The 16,657-nt window shown below is 58.6% G+C and overlaps 2 protein-coding genes across 2 annotated transcripts in view; both read right to left on the bottom strand.

The window, feature by feature from the left end:
• The window catches only part of PNPLA6 (patatin like phospholipase domain containing 6), a 19,476-nt gene extending 12,488 nt beyond the window's left edge, over positions 1–6,988 (bottom strand). Inside the window, exons 1-13 of the mRNA XM_015571529.1 lie at positions 6,654–6,988; positions 6,410–6,492; positions 6,144–6,241; positions 4,414–4,554; positions 4,172–4,331; positions 3,764–3,844; positions 3,446–3,574; positions 3,012–3,092; positions 2,755–2,917; positions 2,376–2,459; positions 2,006–2,115; positions 1,760–1,927; positions 1,593–1,670 (exon numbers count right to left, since the gene is read on the bottom strand). Coding sequence (XP_015427015.1) covers positions 1,593–1,670; positions 1,760–1,927; positions 2,006–2,115; positions 2,376–2,459; positions 2,755–2,917; positions 3,012–3,092; positions 3,446–3,574; positions 3,764–3,844; positions 4,172–4,331; positions 4,414–4,554; positions 6,144–6,241; positions 6,410–6,492; positions 6,654–6,885 — 1,608 coding nt within the window. The 5' untranslated portion in view covers positions 6,886–6,988. The remainder of the gene's footprint in view (positions 1–1,592; positions 1,671–1,759; positions 1,928–2,005; positions 2,116–2,375; positions 2,460–2,754; positions 2,918–3,011; positions 3,093–3,445; positions 3,575–3,763; positions 3,845–4,171; positions 4,332–4,413; positions 4,555–6,143; positions 6,242–6,409; positions 6,493–6,653) is intronic.
• A 1,866-nt stretch (positions 6,989–8,854) lies between these two features.
• Positions 8,855–16,657, bottom strand: part of MCOLN1 (mucolipin 1) — an 8,183-nt gene continuing 380 nt past the window's right edge. The window contains exons 2-13 of the mRNA XM_015571528.1: positions 14,558–14,763; positions 13,700–13,867; positions 13,454–13,619; positions 12,971–13,079; positions 12,626–12,722; positions 12,329–12,428; positions 11,963–12,069; positions 11,685–11,834; positions 11,450–11,551; positions 11,006–11,128; positions 10,373–10,588; positions 8,855–9,192 (exon numbers count right to left, since the gene is read on the bottom strand). Of these exons, the coding sequence (XP_015427014.1) occupies positions 9,052–9,192; positions 10,373–10,588; positions 11,006–11,128; positions 11,450–11,551; positions 11,685–11,834; positions 11,963–12,069; positions 12,329–12,428; positions 12,626–12,722; positions 12,971–13,079; positions 13,454–13,619; positions 13,700–13,867; positions 14,558–14,763 (1,685 nt within the window). The 3' untranslated portion in view covers positions 8,855–9,051. The remainder of the gene's footprint in view (positions 9,193–10,372; positions 10,589–11,005; positions 11,129–11,449; positions 11,552–11,684; positions 11,835–11,962; positions 12,070–12,328; positions 12,429–12,625; positions 12,723–12,970; positions 13,080–13,453; positions 13,620–13,699; positions 13,868–14,557; positions 14,764–16,657) is intronic.

Below are 16,657 nucleotides of genomic sequence, written 5' to 3'. Positions count from 1 at the left end.
TACACATGTGCTGGAACCACCTAAGACAACTCTGCTGGGTCTGGGATGTGAATGGACGTTACTGACATGAGGCTGCCATTTGCCACCAGGTCGGGAAGCGAGTTTCTCTACTGCAGCACTCCTCAGAGACTTTTGAATACGCGAATGCTGTTCAACGGGACTCCACAAAGAGATAAAGCAGCCGGCGTTTCCCAAACCGATTGGCCACGGACCCTTGTGCTGCAGGTGCGTCAGGAAACACACTTTGAGAAATATCTGTGCAAAGCAGAGTTCTCAGCTGGCGTTACTGACATTTTAGGCTGGATCATTCTGCTGGGGGGCTGTCCTGTGTGTTCCCGCATCCCTGGCCTCGAACCATTAGACGCCAGGAGCACCCTCCCAGGTCAGGAAGAAACACCCCTACATTACCAAGTGTCTGCTGGGGGCAACATGCTCCCAGGTGGAAAGCCATCAGTGTGAAGCTGCAGAGAGAGGCACAGTCACATCCCTAACAAGGCTCCTGAGAAGACCCCGAGTGGCCGCAGGACAGCGACCCATTAGCACCCATGGCTGCATTGAGCCCAACAGGGTCTCCCAGATCAGCAGGGCCTAAGTGCCCCCGCAGGAGCCATGGTAGGACCGCACTTTCTCAGCTCATTCCCCAAAACCACAAACAGCTGGCAAAAGCATCACCCACTCTCTGCAGAAAGGAGCCCAACCCTGCAGTAAGCAGCTTGAGGCGACAGCTGAGTCAGCCGTCAACAGGCCAGGCGCCCCACATCCACCCAAGCAGTGCCCCAGTCTCAGTACCTATGCCATGCTGCCCTCTGCGTCACCCCGGAGCTGCTGCTCCACACCCTTCCCTGGGCTTGTCACCCTTGCAAACCTTAGGCAGCTCTGACTATTTCCTCTTTCATGCTGGTGGCAGTTACTGCAATACTTCCATTCCACAGATGAGGAAGCAGAGAACTTCCTAGATGACTTGCCCAAGGTCACACAGGGTATCTGGCCAGTGTCCTGATTTTAATCTAGCCCCTCCCTCCGGAACCCTCCTCCTGTGCTTCCTGATATGAGATCCCGGCCTCAGTGTCCCCAAACGGAGACTAGAGGGATTCATGGGGCAGTTTCCAAACCTCCAGGTGCTACCAGCAGGCACTGAAGTCCAACTCCTGGGGCCAGTTCATGGCCTCTGGGTCCTGATTCTAATTCGTACACATTTATCAAGTGCCCAGCAGGGGGCCAAAACCATCAGGGTGTATTACAGAATCAAAAGCTCAGAAAACAGGTTGCAGGAAAGGCCAAGGCAGGCAACAGATCTAGGGGCCGGGGTCTTAGAAAAAAGTGTTGGAGGTCAAAGACTGATTGGTCCAGAGCAAGCATGTTAAACGCAAAGGCTAACACGGGCCAAATAAACAAGGCCCATGGGCCAAAAGTTTGACATGCTTGGTCCAGAGGATAAGGGGTGTGTGAGCTGGGGGTCAGTCATAGGATCCGAGGGTCAGGGACTGGAAATCATAGACTAAGAGTTCTACATGTGGGGTCAAAGAGCAGGATCAGAGCTCAGAGGGGTCTCAGGTCACAGTTGTATGCTTAAAGGTCAGGGTCAGCCTCACCTGGTCCCCCTGGCGGGCGATGATGGTGCCGGCTTTGGCATGATGTAGCAAGACTCGGCTGTTCAGGAGGGAGGGGTCCTAGGGAGGGAGGGAGGTTGAGACTGGGCCAGCCAGGCCTCCCCCCACCCTCCACCTAGTCCCCCAGCTCCGGGGCCAAGGCCACCCACCTCAATCCGCATCAACTTGGCCAGCTCCCGCTTTGCCGCCTCGAAGATGCTGCTGGTCTGGCGGCCCTGGTAGGGCCCGAAGGGGCAGCCGCCGGTGGCCGACTCATCCTCACAGTAGCTGTACTCGCAGGCCCCTGCCGGCTGCTCCCGGGGCTCCTGAGTGGGAGTCTACATGGGACAGGTCTGTGACCTCCCTGCTCCTCAGGGGCCTCCGCCAGGGGAAGGGCAGAGAGGGCAGGGCCTTCCCCGAACAGGGACTACCTGGGGCCCCCCTGAAGCCTCTTCTTGCAGAGACACGGAAATCCGGCCACGTTCATATGCCATGTCGAAGTCTGAGCGGGGGCCTCCCTGCAAGCCTGCAGTGGGCAGGGGACAGTAAAAACAACAGACACAAGACTGACCACAACTGCCAACCCGTGTGACGTGACCAACCAGTGACTGCACTCCTCGATCCTCACCACAGTTGGGAGGGCATTATTCAATGAGCACCCATGAAAAAGTCAGCAGAAAGTGCTGCCAGGGTTTCCATTTGACAGATAAGAAAAATAAAGACTGGCCAGCCTGCATTCCAACCCAGAAGTTCGATGCCTCCCCCTCCCGGCCCCAGGCCCCAGACCTGAGATGTCCACTGGCATGGAGATGCAGCGGCTCAGCAGGGGGGCCGAGGGTGCTTCCAGGGATGTGGGCTTCACCAGGTCCCCTGAGGGAGACACGTGTTCAGGCTCCTCCATTGGGGGTGGGGAATGCAAGGGGGCCTGGGGAGCAGTCAACTCAGAGTCCCTGGGGACTAGGAGACTAGGAGAGGTACTTCCAATGGGTCTACAGCAAGCATGTCAAACTCAAAGGCTAACACGGCCAAATAAACGAGGCATACAGCCCGCAGGCCGTGAGTCTGACATGCTTGGTCTACAGGTCACTGGGGGACCAGCCAGGAGTCAGATCTGGGTTCCTAGCTAAGAGGCCACTGGAGCTCCAGCATGGGTCATCTCAGGTACCTGCAGGTCCAGGCAGAGGGGCCCCGGTGGGGTCAGGTGGCCGGCCAGGGGCCTCCCGAGGCTCCTCAGTTGCCGAGGTGCTGCCAACACGCTTGGAGCCTCGAACGGGGCTGGTGCGAGCTGGGAGGCCGGGGCTGGGGAAGAGGCGCAGGGGTTGGATCTCCTGGGGGCAGAGAGCACCTTATAGCAAGTCCTGGGAGGCATGTGCCGCTGCACCTTCCAACCCACCCCCACCCCGTGTTCTCCCAGCGACTCACATGGCTGAAGAGCTCATTGGTCAGACCCAGGTAGTTGTGGAGGGCCAGGAAGGTGACCCGCTGCAGCCGCACCATGATGATCTGCAGGGGCAGGCGTGGGCAGCAGGGGCGGAGCCAGAAGAGGGGCAGGGCCAGGAAGCAAGTCGGGCAGCAGAGGGGCCAAAGAAAGTTGAGAGGAAGCATTAAAGGGGTGAGGAGGCTGGGTGGAGCCAAGACCAAGGCTGGGAGCACTAAGGGGAGAGCAGAGCCACAGAGGCTCCAGCGAGGAACCCACAATGAGGTGGCAGAAGCCTGGGGAGATGGGTCAAGACAGCTAATGGGAAGAGTCGGGCAGCACAGAGGTCTGGCTGCTCAGGGCTAACCGCACAGCTTGAGAGGCTGCTGGGTCCCAGCCCGCGGGTGCCTGTGACGAGGGAGGTGGGAGGCCTGCTGACCTGCACCACCCGCACCAGGCTCTCAGGGTACTTGGTGAAAACTGCAGAGAAGGCCTCCACCGGCAGCCGCAGTACAGTGGAGTCTCGGGCTGCGCGGGCAGACACTGTACGCTGGGGGTGCTGGTGACCCTGGGGATGCAGGGATAGGAGGAGAATCAAGGTCAGGGGCTGAGAGTCCTCACTGCTCCCCCAGCTCTTCCTAACTCTAGTGCCTGGAGGAACCACCAGCAGCATCAGGAGACCGGGGCCTCTCCAACCCGGTCCACGGGGTGTGGCGCTGAACCCCAGCCGCCTTGCCACTCCAAACTGGTCACTCACAGTGATGACATCCAGGATGCTCAGAAGGCTGTTGACACTGTCCCCGGGGACTACCTCCTTCACCACACACTCCTTCCCATCCTGTAACACATGGCGGTGGGAGTCAGGGCAGTGACCAGGGCTGCCAACCAGCATGCCATCTCCAACCACACCACTGGCCCTCACACTCACCCACCCGTGATCACTGATGCCCCGATCTCTGACCCCACCGAACCTTCTGACCAGCACCCACTTCTTGCCCATAACTAACTGCAACCACTGACCAGCCCAGATACCCTCGGGCATCTGCTCCCAATTTCTGCCTGCACATCTCAAGACCACCAGCCCTATGACCAACAGCAGTGCCTGTCCCCAGTGGCCACTGCATCACTGCTTGTCTCACTGCATCCCCCTTTGGGCAGCACGTACAGGCCCTGGCAGGCAGAGCTCCAGCAGCCCGTCCTGCACCACATAGATGCTGGCATCTGGCTGGCCTGGCCGGAAGACGTAGTCACCCTGGCTGAGCCGCTGGAAGATCATGTGCCGGCAGAGCTCCAGGAAGAGTGGCTTCTCGAAGTGGCCCAGCACCCTGTGGGATGGGGGAGGGGAGGAGGAATGCAGGTCAGATCAGCACCCGGCTCTGCAGCCCCAGCCTGCACTCCGACACTGACCGGACGTTCTTCAGCATGTAGAGCACCTCGGAGGGCAGGTGGGAGTTGGCCAGGTCGCCCTCGGTCAGGTCAGCCTCCAGCACGGCAGGCGGGGGCTCCTTCCGCTGCAGTGTTGGGGTCTCTTTCTGGATGCGGAGGATCCTGGTGGGAGGAGAAAGGTATGGGGGTGAGCAGGGAGAAGGCACGGGCAGACTTGAGATCCTCATATACCCTTTCTCCTGAGTCACAAAGAATAGGGATCAGCAAATTCTGGCCAGGCCCCCCATTTCTTTTTTGTACGTAAAGTTTTAGTGGCACATAGGTACATTCATTCATTCATGTCCATGTTGTCTGGCTATTTTCATGCTACAACAGAGTTGAATAGTTATAGCAGAGTTGTATGTGGCCTGCACAGCCTAAGATGTTTACTACCTGGTCCTATACAGACAACCCTGAGATCACTCCTCCACTAGTCATAGGCCCCTGAAATGGACCCTCTAGTTAGACCCTGGCATAGCTTCTAAGACACGGGCAGACTTTAGAAAAAACACCTGTTCGTCATGGGACCCCTGACATAGTCCTTCCAGCAATCACACCAGACTCTGAGATAGCCCTTCTAATGTAGGCAGACCCCTCGCGTAACTTCCATTATATGAGGAGACTTCAGATACAGCCGCTCTGCTCTTCATAAGGTCCCTGAGCTAATCCTTCCTCCCAGGTCTCAGAGAACCCTGAGACAGCGCTCATTACATGTGGAGAACCCAGGTATAGCCTCTGCTGTTCATAGGCCTGGGAGAGCCCTTCCCCGCACGTCAGTTACTCTGACAGCCTCCACACTGGTCACAAGATACCTGAGATAGACCCTCTAGTGTGAGCAATTCCGAGTTAAACCCCATGATACAGAGAAATCCAGACGGAGCGCCCCATCTGAACAGGGAGGCCCCTGGGCGAGCCCTTCCCCTCTGATGGTCATGACAACATCAGGGCAGACACTGAGATGTGGAGACTCGAGATACGGCGTCTGATCACGGAGAACTAGAGACAGCCCCCGCAAGCCACAGAAAGTCATGTGATAGGACACGCTGGTCATGGACAGCCCTGGGACAGGCCTTCACATCTCATGAAGTGGATTCCATGATGGTAGGAGACCCCACAGCCAGCTCGCAACTTAAGATCTCCGGAAGAGCCTTCCTCAGACCCTGAGGGCGTCCTCGCTAATGACAGGCACCCCTAGATGTCCTTCCTGTTTCTCGTGCAAGAAGACTCTAGAGATAACTCCCAGGGAACACAATCCCTGACACAGCCTCCTTACGAGGGAAGAACTCCAAGGTAGGTGACATGGAGAGATGTCTTCTGAGGTAGCAGGACTGCTCAGATAACCCGGGAGAACAGAGCCTACAGAGAGCTCTTCCAGCTGAGATAACCCCAACGCGGCACCCCTGTGAGGAGACCCATGAAACAGCCTACCTAGAAACCCCAGATAGAGACCCCACAAGGTGTCAGAGATACTGACTGAAGAGCAAATAGCTCATAGATAACCTCTAGGGAGAGGCGTCGCTGGCAGGGGAGTATCTCTGAGAGAGCCTAGCCCTAGGGGGACAGCCTGTCTGGTGAGGCAGCTCAGGAATGGCCTCGCTGATGTGAAGACTCCCGACAGCCCACGAGGTAGAAAGAAGCTCGAGATACATGGGCTGATAACTCAAACAGCCCCTGAGGTCGCCCCGGGGCCAGGGGCACTCGCACAGCCTTACTTCTTGGCAATGTTCAGCATCTTGAGTTTCTTCTTCATGCGTGGCCTGGACGCGGCGGAGACGGAGGTGTCCACCAGGGAGGAAGTGGACTGTGACACCTAGCATAATTAAGGGGAAGAGCAGTCAGCTGCTAGCTCAGACCCTAGGGACGAGGGGTGTCAGATGCCTGAGTCCTTAACCAGGGAGGAGGGGTTTACAGGAGTTGTGACTAAGTGAAGGGCAGGGCTTCTGCGTGGCCAGCGGGAGCCTGTTGGTCCTGGACTCACCTTCCGCATAATCTTCCGGCCATAGAAAAGCACTTTGTCCCTCTTCCGGAATCGGTACCGCGGGCCCTCCGGGGCGGGGGTTTCTAGGATCAGGGGAGAGGGGCACTCAGCTTTGCGCAGACGCCACGCGGCCAGAGAGGACACTGCGTGCAGACCCTAGCCAGTCCAACCCCGCCTGCCTCCGGAGCCGGCATTTCAGCTCCCCACGACGCAGCCTCCCCAGAGGGACCCCAGGGGTCCTCACTCGGCACTCGAAGCCTCCGCACTAGCAGGAGGATGAGCACGGCAGTGACCAGCACGGCGACTCCGGCCCCGATCATCACGCCCAGCACCTGCGGGACGAATGGCACTGGCTGCGCATCGCAAACCCGCCCCACCGAGCCCTCCCCGGGGGCCAGGACGTCCTGGACCCCATCCCACTGCGCTACGTCCACACCCGAGACGTTCACAGCGGCCCCTGTCTTCTGTGTCTCCATCTGCAGAATGGGACAGCGCGACTCCCCCCCAGGGCGGGGGTAGGAGGCGGCGCGACTCTTCCCGGCGGCTCTGCCGTCCGCGCGGTGCACGCCGGGAAATATAGTTCCGCCTGAACAGACATTGCCCAGTTCTTGCGGGACGCGCTGAGCACGTCGGGAGTTGTAGTCCCCGCGGAGCCTCGCACCCTCGGAGCTTTACCATTCTTGCATGCAGAGGGGCCTCCACCAGCTGTTTCTGGCGGGTCGACAGGTTTGGTAGCCCAGAGTCCTGGGAATCAAGAAGCAGGAGGAACCCGTCACTCTGGGCCCGCCCTTCCCCTGCCACAAGCCCTGTCCCTTCGTACCCGCAGCCTGGGTGGGGGAGAGCTATAGGGGCGCGGCAGGGCCGAGGGGTGGGGCAAATTGACCTCGGGTCTAGGGAGTGAGGCGTGTCTCCGGTCCCGCCTGGCTCTCTTCACTTAGCACCTGGGCCGACCAGCCGCTCTACCTGTCCAACCCCCACCCTAGGGCCAAAGGGCTGCCGCCGGGCACCCGCTATGCGCAGCCAACGCCCGGGTTCCCCAAGGGCAGGGCTCCTTCACGCCGGCCTCTACCCTACGGGATTAATCAATCCTGACCCCCCCCCACCCCCCCGGCCAAGAAAACTAGAGCCTAAGCTAAGGGGTCGGGTAAGATGCCTGGCTCCTGGCTCAAGCCTGCCCCGGGGAAGACCCAGGGGCTGGGGCGCGTGGGGTGCTACTGGGAGCTCCTACCCAAGGGTGAAGCATAGTAACCTCCATCAGGTAAAAACTGCTGTTTAAAAATTTAACCCTGCTATTCTGGCTTCTGTAAACGTTTTTTTGCTTAAATAATAGGGAAAATAAGACTACTCCCCATTCCAGAGAGGCCATAAACTCTGCCCCGGAGTTGTCAGTGCTGGCGCCAGGCCAGGCCTTGAGATACGGTCTCACTGCCCTGTCCCAGCAAACAGGACTTTTTCTTAGAAGGTCCAGAAGTCTAGTTCCAAATTTGGAAAACAAAGAGCTGAAAAACATATAAATAAGGGAGACTTCCACCATATTGGGCCCCAGAAATTGAGAAGCAAGAGTTCCTCTGGGCCCGCTAGTGCTGGCGAAAATGACCAGGACTCCAAATAAATTGGGCTTGTTGATGAAGGCGTCTTCTGATTTACAATATAACGAGGGGTCTTGGAGGGTGCCGAGGTCTTGGAAGGGTCCTGGGGCTCTGGGAGTGAGTGGGATCCGGGACGTTACTGGCTGATGCTGGAGATCTACGGTCACGTGATAGCAAACAGAGCATCCCTGGGACTCGATGCTGGCGGCCGGGATTACTGGGGACAGTGAAAAATCACCGAGATTCTGAGGACAGAACTATTACTGGGAAACCCGGGAGCTGGAGCGCACGTCCCTGGGGTCGTTCCGGGACGAGCGCGCCGGCTCCTTGGCAGACACGAGGAAAGCTGGACTATTACTGCGACTTTTCCGAGAGGCTGCGAAGGCTTCTGGCTTCGCTAGAGTATTAATGGGAGTTTAAGGTAATTGGACCCTTGCGACATTACCTGGAAAATCCAGGGCGGGGTGGGTGGATGGGACTAGTCCCCTCCCACTTTAGGGAGCACCTGGCTCCCGGTGCAGAAACCGGGGAATGAGCATCAGAAAGTCGGGGGCGTCCATTAGTCAGCGGAGGACTGATCTTGGGAAAGCCGAGGACTCGCTCACAACCCCCGAAGGCGGGGATGGAAACGCGGACTCACCCGGAGGCCGCAGCCGGGATGCACTCTGCCAACGCCGCTGGAGTCACCCCCAGCGCGGCCCCTTTAAGTTATTCGCCGAAGGCGCTCGAAGCCCCGCCCCGCCCCGCCCCGCCGAAGGGAAGGCCGCGGAGCCAGGCCGAGTGTGGCGACGCCTTAAAGGGGCTGAAGACGAGGGGCTCTTGGAATGCACCTCCCGCTAGAAATGGGACCACCACGTGTATTTTGCCTTTTTATTTAACATCCACCCTACGCTTGTCCGACCCAGTGGCCCACGCCTGCACAGGGTGCGAGAGCCAGTCCTAAAGCCACCCCTAAAAACGGCCGGCCCGGCTCTCTGCGGTCCGCGGTCCCGGGTCCGGGTCAGTTCACCAGCAGCGGTCGCTCCTCCGAGGCGTCCCTGGAGGAGGGCAGTGTCAGGGGGCGGGCAGGCGGCAGTTCCCCGGCAGCCAGGCCGAGCCGCTCCCGCGGCGGAACTTGCCGGAGGTGGGGCTGTCCTGGCACTGCGCGATGTAGGCCTGCAGCTCGCTGGGCTCCACGCCCGTACTGCCCGGGTGCTGCGGAGAGATGCGGGTGGCCGGCGTGCAAGGGGCTCCTTGGATCTGCCCTCCCCCACCTCCTCCTCCTCCATCTGGGTCTCCTCGCTGTCCTGTCCGGAGCGGCTCCCACCTCTGGGCCCTTGTGACTCCAGGAAGACCTCCCTGTCTCCTGGATGCATGGGATGTGCGACCCCGCGCCTGGGCCAGGTGGCGCCCATCTACTCCTCAGTGGGTGGACACCGCAGCTTTCAGCGACCCCGGCCTTTGCCCTCCGCCTCGGGAGGGAGCCACCATCTCTTCCCCAAGTTCTTCTGGCTATGTGGCCTTTGCTCCAGGTGCCCCTTCCCCCTGGTGCTCCCTCTCTTGGGATCCCACCTCTCAATCTAGAACTTTCTGATAGGATGGAAAGGTTTGATTCTAGGGTGTTCAATCAAGAAACCGCTAGCCACATGGGCTCCTAGGCACTTGATGTGTGGATGGTGAGTGAGGAACTGAATTTTGGAATTGTATTTCATTTTAATTAAAGTCACAATTTAAATAGTCCCATGAGGTTAGAGGCTCGTGTTGAACAGCACATTTTAGAGACTTTCCTTGCTTCCGAGCTCTCACAGGCAGTGATCATACTCCTGCTCATGCATTATCCGTCTTGCCCACTGGCTCTGGCAGCCTGTGTACACCTCACCTTGTTTCCTAGAGGCCTGGCCCAGCACAGGGCTTGGCTCACAATGGGCCCTTGGACACGCTGTCTATATCCTGCCTACCTGCCACCCGCACATTCTGCTCTGCCCCTTTCTCTCCTCTAACCCCCACTGTCTGCCCCCACAGGACAGAGGGTGAGGAGCAAGGCTTCCTGGTGGAGCCTGGTTTCACCCCTGGTTGCTGACCTTGGTAAGTCACTGGAACTCTGCGGCCTGGTGTCCCTGTTGGTAAAAGCCGACTCGAGAACCCTACCTGGCCGGAGCTCACCTGATCAAACAGTCCCACCTGTGACCCCTAATTTCCAGCCACCACTTCCTGTGGCTTTGCAGAGTCTCCCACATTCTCTCCCTGGCTCCTTCTCTCCTCACCCCGCCATGTCCTCTGAGACGCGCCCCCCCCACCCACCGCCCCGTGGTGGCCTCCAAGGGACACGGTTGGAGCGGTGTGTGATGTGGGTTGGCCCCATGGGGAGGCAAGCTGGAGGGGAAGCGCGGCTGACCTTGATGGCGTCATAGGCACCGGTGATGAGCGCGATGAAGAGGCTCAACACCATGTAGATGAAGAGGCTGATGAAGGAGTAAAGGTAGATCTGGGAGAAGAGCCAGACGAGGCTGCTGCGGCCCTGCTGCGTCTGCATCGCCGCAAACGTCACAAACATGTCATCCCCATTGATGAGCGAGAACAGGCACTCCGACACCATGGACAGCGAGCGGAACTGTGGCCGGGCAGTGAAGTCAGTGGGATTGTAGGGAGGGAGGGGGCTGGGCGGGGGCACCGGGAGTCAGAGGGGACGGCAGAGTACTAGTTACAATGGGGCCACCTGGGGTTCACTATGCAAGGACAGTGCCCTAGAGTCAAGGCCAGGGTTACCAGGGGTCAGAGGGACAGTGGGCAGAGTATCAGCAGTTACAATGGGGTCATTTAGAGTCGTCATGTCAATAAGGTCATAAGGCCAGAGTCAGTGGGCAGAACCGCTGCAGACCTCTTGGTAAAGTACAGAGGGTCACGCAGTGTGTCCAGGTCAGTGAGAGTTAAACCGGGGGCCGAGGGCTTGGGACGTAGGCTCGGAGGAAGGGAGCCAGAGAACCTTCACCTGTGGGCCGTGCACCCCCACAGCCCTGCTGGTCCCTACCTTCACGTGGTAGGGCCCCAACACGATCCAGCCGCAGAAGCAGTAGCCCAGGTAGATGACAGCCACACAGCAGCAGAAGCGCATGACGCTGGGCAGGGCCACCCGCAGCGTGGCGATGAGGATCTGCAGCGGGCAGATGGCTGGTGGGGGCATGGCCACAACCCTGGTTGTCAGTGCGCACGGGCGAAGCGGGCAGGGCCTGGCTGAGGGTACAGCTGGGGAGCTGAGAAGGGGGAGCCTGCAGCTGAGGGCCAGGCTCACACGGTCCCTGCTCAGATTCAGTGACAGGCACGTCTGGGCGGACAGGTAGATGGCTGAAAGGCCCATGACGGGTCCTCTGCAGGGGCTGGTGACTGCGCATGAGGATGAATGTGGGAGGTGGGAACTGGGGGGCGTGTGGCTGTCACCCGGAGGGAGGGCCCGGCTGCACCCACGCAGGCTCACATTGTACTTGTGGAAGAAGGTCAGGTAGCGGATGACACCGACCCAGACCAGCAGCGTCGAGGTGCCCAGGAGGATGCTGCAAACATCGTAGCTGGCCAGGTTCTAGGAATGGGAGCAGTGTCAACCACATCTGGCTGGGGAATGTGGCCCCAGGTGGGCATCGGTGGGGGCAGTATAGCGGCCAAGGTCTGGAAGGGACTGCCGTGGCCCTGGGCAAGGTGTGGGCAGGACCCACCTTAGCTTCAATGCCGATCTTCATGATGGTGCCAGAGATGGTGAGCACATCGCTGGTAACCAGCAGGATGTACCAGCCGTTAACAAATTCCAGCCGCTCCCACAGGCTGATGGCCCGTCCCCGCTGCCGCCACATGAACCCCACAAACTCCTGCAGGAGGCAGGCGGGGTGAGGGCTTTTCCAGGCACGGAAGCCTCGTGCCACCCACAGCCCGTATGGCCCCAGAACTGTCTGGGCAAGGCAGGTTTGGGGACATGTGACGCTGGAATGGCTCTCACATTCTGCAGCAGGAAGCCACGGAGCAGGGAGCGGGCACACAGCAGGAAGGAGAAGGAGCAGGTGAGGATCACTACCACGTCAAACAGGAGCCGGAAGCTGTTGTCTCCTGTGGGGAGAGGCCTTGGGTAGAGCCGGGGTAGCCTGGGGCCTTCGGAGGCCAGGGCTGGGGCCGGACCAGGCCAAGGGGACTGCAGGGCTGGTCTGGGCTGGTCAGGGGGCTCAAGGCTATTCTGCGTTATTAGCTCAGTCTGTGGGTCTGAGGTTCAGGGATCCCTCGGTAGGTCAGGGTCCCTGGTTGATGCTGGTCTGGGGTGTTGAAATCCCTGGGCAGTTCAGGGCACCTGGTCTAGGGTTTGAGGACTCACCATGCCTGAAGACACTGGGGTGCTTACACTCCTGGATGTGGACCTGGGTCTCCAGGCTGATGGGGACACGTCCGCTGAATGCCTTATTGTCAAACGTGATCTGTGTGGGATACAGAGTGAGCCTGGACAGGCCTGGGCTCCCAGACCTGCATGAAGGATGGTCTGTCTAGCTCCAGGCTCTCAGCACCCACATGCGGCCCTTGGCCACGGGTCCCTAGCTCTGGAGCTCAGAAGTCCTGCTCCCCACCCCAGATCACGGCTGGCTCCATGCTCTTACTCGGGACACCGCGGGCTCACCAGGATGCTGAAGGTGTAGCAGTCGGGGATCTCATTGTTGATCAGGCTTTGAAGGTTGATGGTCTTCAGCTGGAAGTGGATGGTGACGTTGATCAGCCTGAGGGAAGGGCTCTGGTGAGGGGGAGGGAGCTCCACAGCTCCCTGAGGCCCTAGAGTGCCAACACTCCTGCCCGATGCTGACTCTGCAGCTGGCAGAGGGAAGTGATCACTCAGCAGGCATCCGCCTGGCCCGCCCTGCCCCCACCTTCAGGGAAGTGGCTGCCAGGGGGCCCCCAAAGACACCTGGCCTCCTGCCTCCCCCCACCCTCTGCCCAGGCCCTGGCGACCCCCTCCATCGGGCAGTACTTGTGGAATTTGAGCGTGAGGTTCTTGTAACTGGCGCTGCCGTCCAAGAGAGAGACGTCATCACTGGGGGGCACAAAGGGTCTCTCAGGGGGGTCCACCCGGATGCAATCTGAGGACAGGGAGTCAGGGAAGGGGCAGAGGATTGGGGAGGCACAGGCAAGTCTCCCAGAGTCCCTGGGAGACCCTCATTCATTTTGTACTTGAGCATTTGTTGTTTGTCCCCCGTTTCCCCGGGGTAGGGCCCAGTATGTCTATTCCCTGAACAGACACTAGAGCCTGGAGCTCTGTAGGCCCTAACTGGTTAGTGGATTAATGATATTAAACATGACACCTGGCTCTTTCTACATGCCAAGCATTCTTCTAGACACGTTGCATACATTATCAATACTCAAGACAACCCATCGCCTGGATGAGGGTAGAGCTGGGATTTTAATCCCAGCAGCCAGGGACCCCCAATAGCTCAGCCCTGCCTTGTCCACTCACCAGTGACAACCCTTGGGTCGATGTCAAAGGTGTCATTGGCTGGGTCCACGTGGCCGCGGTGGTAGTACCGCTGGCAGAGGGCCAGGGCTGAGCCATTGGCCCAGGGGGTGCCCCCGCCCCGTACATATGCGTAGTGGCCCAGCGACACATTAGGGAGCATCAGGTACTGTAGGCAGAGAAGGGAAGGGTCCGTCAGCCCCACCACCACCACCTGCCCACCTGCCCACCTGCCCTGGCTGCCCGCACCTGGTCCACAGCATAGAAGATAGCCTGGTAGAGCTGCTCCCGAGTATAGGCGGCGAAGGTGTCATCTGCCCCATCAGAGTAGCCCAGGAGGAAGAGGTGGCGGAAGGCAATGGTGTTCTCCTCGCGGAATGTCACTGCCAGCTGGTTGCTGAGCCCAAAAAGGATGAGCTGGTGGGATGACAGGGGGTTGACACTGCTGGGATGGGACCGCCCTCGATGCATGCATGGAGGAAGAGTAGAGGACCCACTCCATGCCCCCCATCTTCCATGCCCACCATTTGTTTCCAATGCATAGCACATAGTGGCACTCATATATTTCAAGGTAGCAATTAGTGTTAATGAAATGTTTACCTGATGCCAACTTCCATGCTAACCCAAACCTATAGGGTAAGTATCACAGTGCTGGAACCCTTACCAAGGGGAAATTAGAAGCACAGTCACATGTCCAAAGTCACAGCGCCCTAGGGCAGGGTCTGATTCATCTTGGGATCACAAGACCCCAGCACAGAGCCTGGCATGGGAAAGGGGGCAAGTATCTGTTCAGCCACTGGGTCAGTTCTCTTTGAGGGTCAACATGGTGCCAGACTGCCTGGGTTCAAGTGCCAGCAAATCCCCGTGCCTGGTTGCCATGTGACTTTGGACCAATCCCTTCACCTCGCTGAGCCTCAGCTGCCTCATCTACAAAATGGGGGCATGTGTGAGGTTCAAAGGAGCTGCCCACCTAGAGCTCAGCGGGTTTTCTGACTTATTACTGCCACTGTTACAGTCATCATGCTGCCGCAGGGTCAGCACAAGGTTCTGACTCCCAGACTCTCCTTCACACACAACGGTTCCTGCTGGGGCTCCCAGAGGTCTCACCTGTACAGTGACTACCAAGATCTTAACCACTTGCAGCATCAGCTTAAAGGGCTTGCGGCCCTTGGCCCGAAACTTGTCACAGGGACTCATAAAGAAGTACTTGAGGCGGCGGCGGAGGTCTTCTTCTTCCAGAGGGGCTGGGGGGGCCGGCGACGCCCCCGCCTGGGTCCCATACCCGGGGCTGGCGGTCAGGAGGTGCTCGGTCTCTGTGGGGATGGAAGAGAGCAGTGGGGACCGGACCCAGCCCGGCCTACCTCCCCAAAGGAAGGCAGATCCCACATCCCAGCCAAGAAAGAATTCTGGGAGATCTCAGAAAATCTGAAAACCTACGTTTTATGAATATATGCAGCAGTGCTGCTCGGAGGTTGAAAATTCAAGTTTGGGACTCAAAAGGGCCTGAGTTGATACCTGACCCTGATGCTCACTGGCACGGGCAGGGCACCCAGACTCTTTGGGCTCAAGTTCTCATCGGCAAAATGTGGCAATAGCATCTCTCACAGGAAGATGAGGATTTGACGCTTACAAAGTATTTATCACAGGGCTCGTAGTGTGGTAAGAATGTCAGGCGGTAAGAATGCCAGGACATCCCACCATTATTCCTGTTGATCTGTGAGGAGAGAATGAATTGCTCCCACTGGCTTCTCACAGGGTACTCAAGGCTCCTGGGCATATCCCAACTCCAAACCCCAGGTATGAACATGGAACTCAGCTGCATTCTAGTATTTTCTAGAAAACCCTTCCCACTCATCATGACCTGATCTGTCCAGCTGATGCTCTCACAGCCACAGGCTTGGAGAAGGGAATGTCAACACGTAGGGCAGTAAGGGAATGCATTTGCTGAAGACTCACTGTGCGTGGGCCAATGTTATTACAGCACTACCCGTATGTCAGTTTGTGAGCTAATATGGCATCTTCATTAAGGCTACCAGCTCCTGGAAACCACACAGCCCTAGGACCAAATCCCAGACCTGCCTCTTCCTGGTCGGGGGACCCCAGGCACCTTCCTAAGTCTCAGTTCCCTCAGCTGAAAAACGGAAAAAGCCTGGGCGCTGGGGCCAGTGGCTGAGCATCAACCCATGAACTAGGAGCTGGTCTTCTCATCCCTGTCAGGCACATGCACGGGTTTCTGGCTCGATGCCCAGTAGGGGGCATGCAGGAGGCAGCCAATGATTCTCTCTCATCATTGATGTTTTATCTCTCTCTCCCTCTCCCTTTCTTTCTGAAATAATTTTTTATAGTGGAAATTTTTTAAAAGTCTCCCCAAGGCCAAAACCCTGAGAATGCTTCCAGAATGGAGTGAGACAACGCAGCTCAGCTCGAATATCAGTAATTCTTCAGGAGACAGAGGCTATTCTAAGCACTGCCTGTTCCTTTCAATCCCCACCAGCCTAAGAGGAAGGGCCAAGGTTTCCGCAACTGCTGGGGTCACAGCTGGTCACAGCAGCCCAGAACTGTCCCTGACACCCCCACCACCACCCTACTGGGAGAACCCAGCTTCTTTCCAGGACCTGGCTGCCCCCCTGCCTGGCACTGCCACCAAGATGACTGTGGCCACTGCCAGAACCTGTTCTGCAGGGAGGGCCAGCTCCTGACTGGTCCGGTCCCTTTGGAGTTTGGATGCTTTCGCAGTTGTCTACCAGAGAGCTGGATGGAAGCCAGAGGGCAGGCCAGCCTCTCTCTCGGGGTCATAGCGAACCCATCCCAGGCCCTACCAGTGAGACACCTCTCAGGGTACCCCGCTAGTTCCACAAGGGAAGATCAAGAGCAGGGCCTTCCTCCAGGCCCCCCCAGGAGAGGTGGAGACTGAGGGGACTGGAGGCGGGGCACCCCACGCCTGCATTCAGGAAACTGAGCTTCCATGGGTTCGGAGATCTGAGAGTCAGGCGCCGAGGCTCAAGGAGGCAATGCCCCAGTCCTCGGCCTGGGGTTAGAGAAGCGGAGCATCCACCTCCTGGCTGGGGGAAGGAAATCTGGGGAGTCTCGTGCGGGGTGGAGAAACCGGTGCCCGCCGAGTTCCAGCAAAGCTGAGCGGTCACAGCGGAGGCTCAGAACGGGAGCCTCGCTGCCCGAGTCAGAGAAGCTGGCGGGGCCCGCTCGCGA

This window comes from Myotis davidii, unplaced genomic scaffold, assembly GCF_000327345.1.
Source record: "Myotis davidii unplaced genomic scaffold, ASM32734v1 scaffold648, whole genome shotgun sequence".
Classification (NCBI taxonomy): domain Eukaryota; kingdom Metazoa; phylum Chordata; class Mammalia; order Chiroptera; family Vespertilionidae; genus Myotis; species Myotis davidii.
The sequence above is the reverse complement of the archived record's forward strand: the minus strand, read 5'-3'. Positions and strand labels throughout refer to the sequence as shown.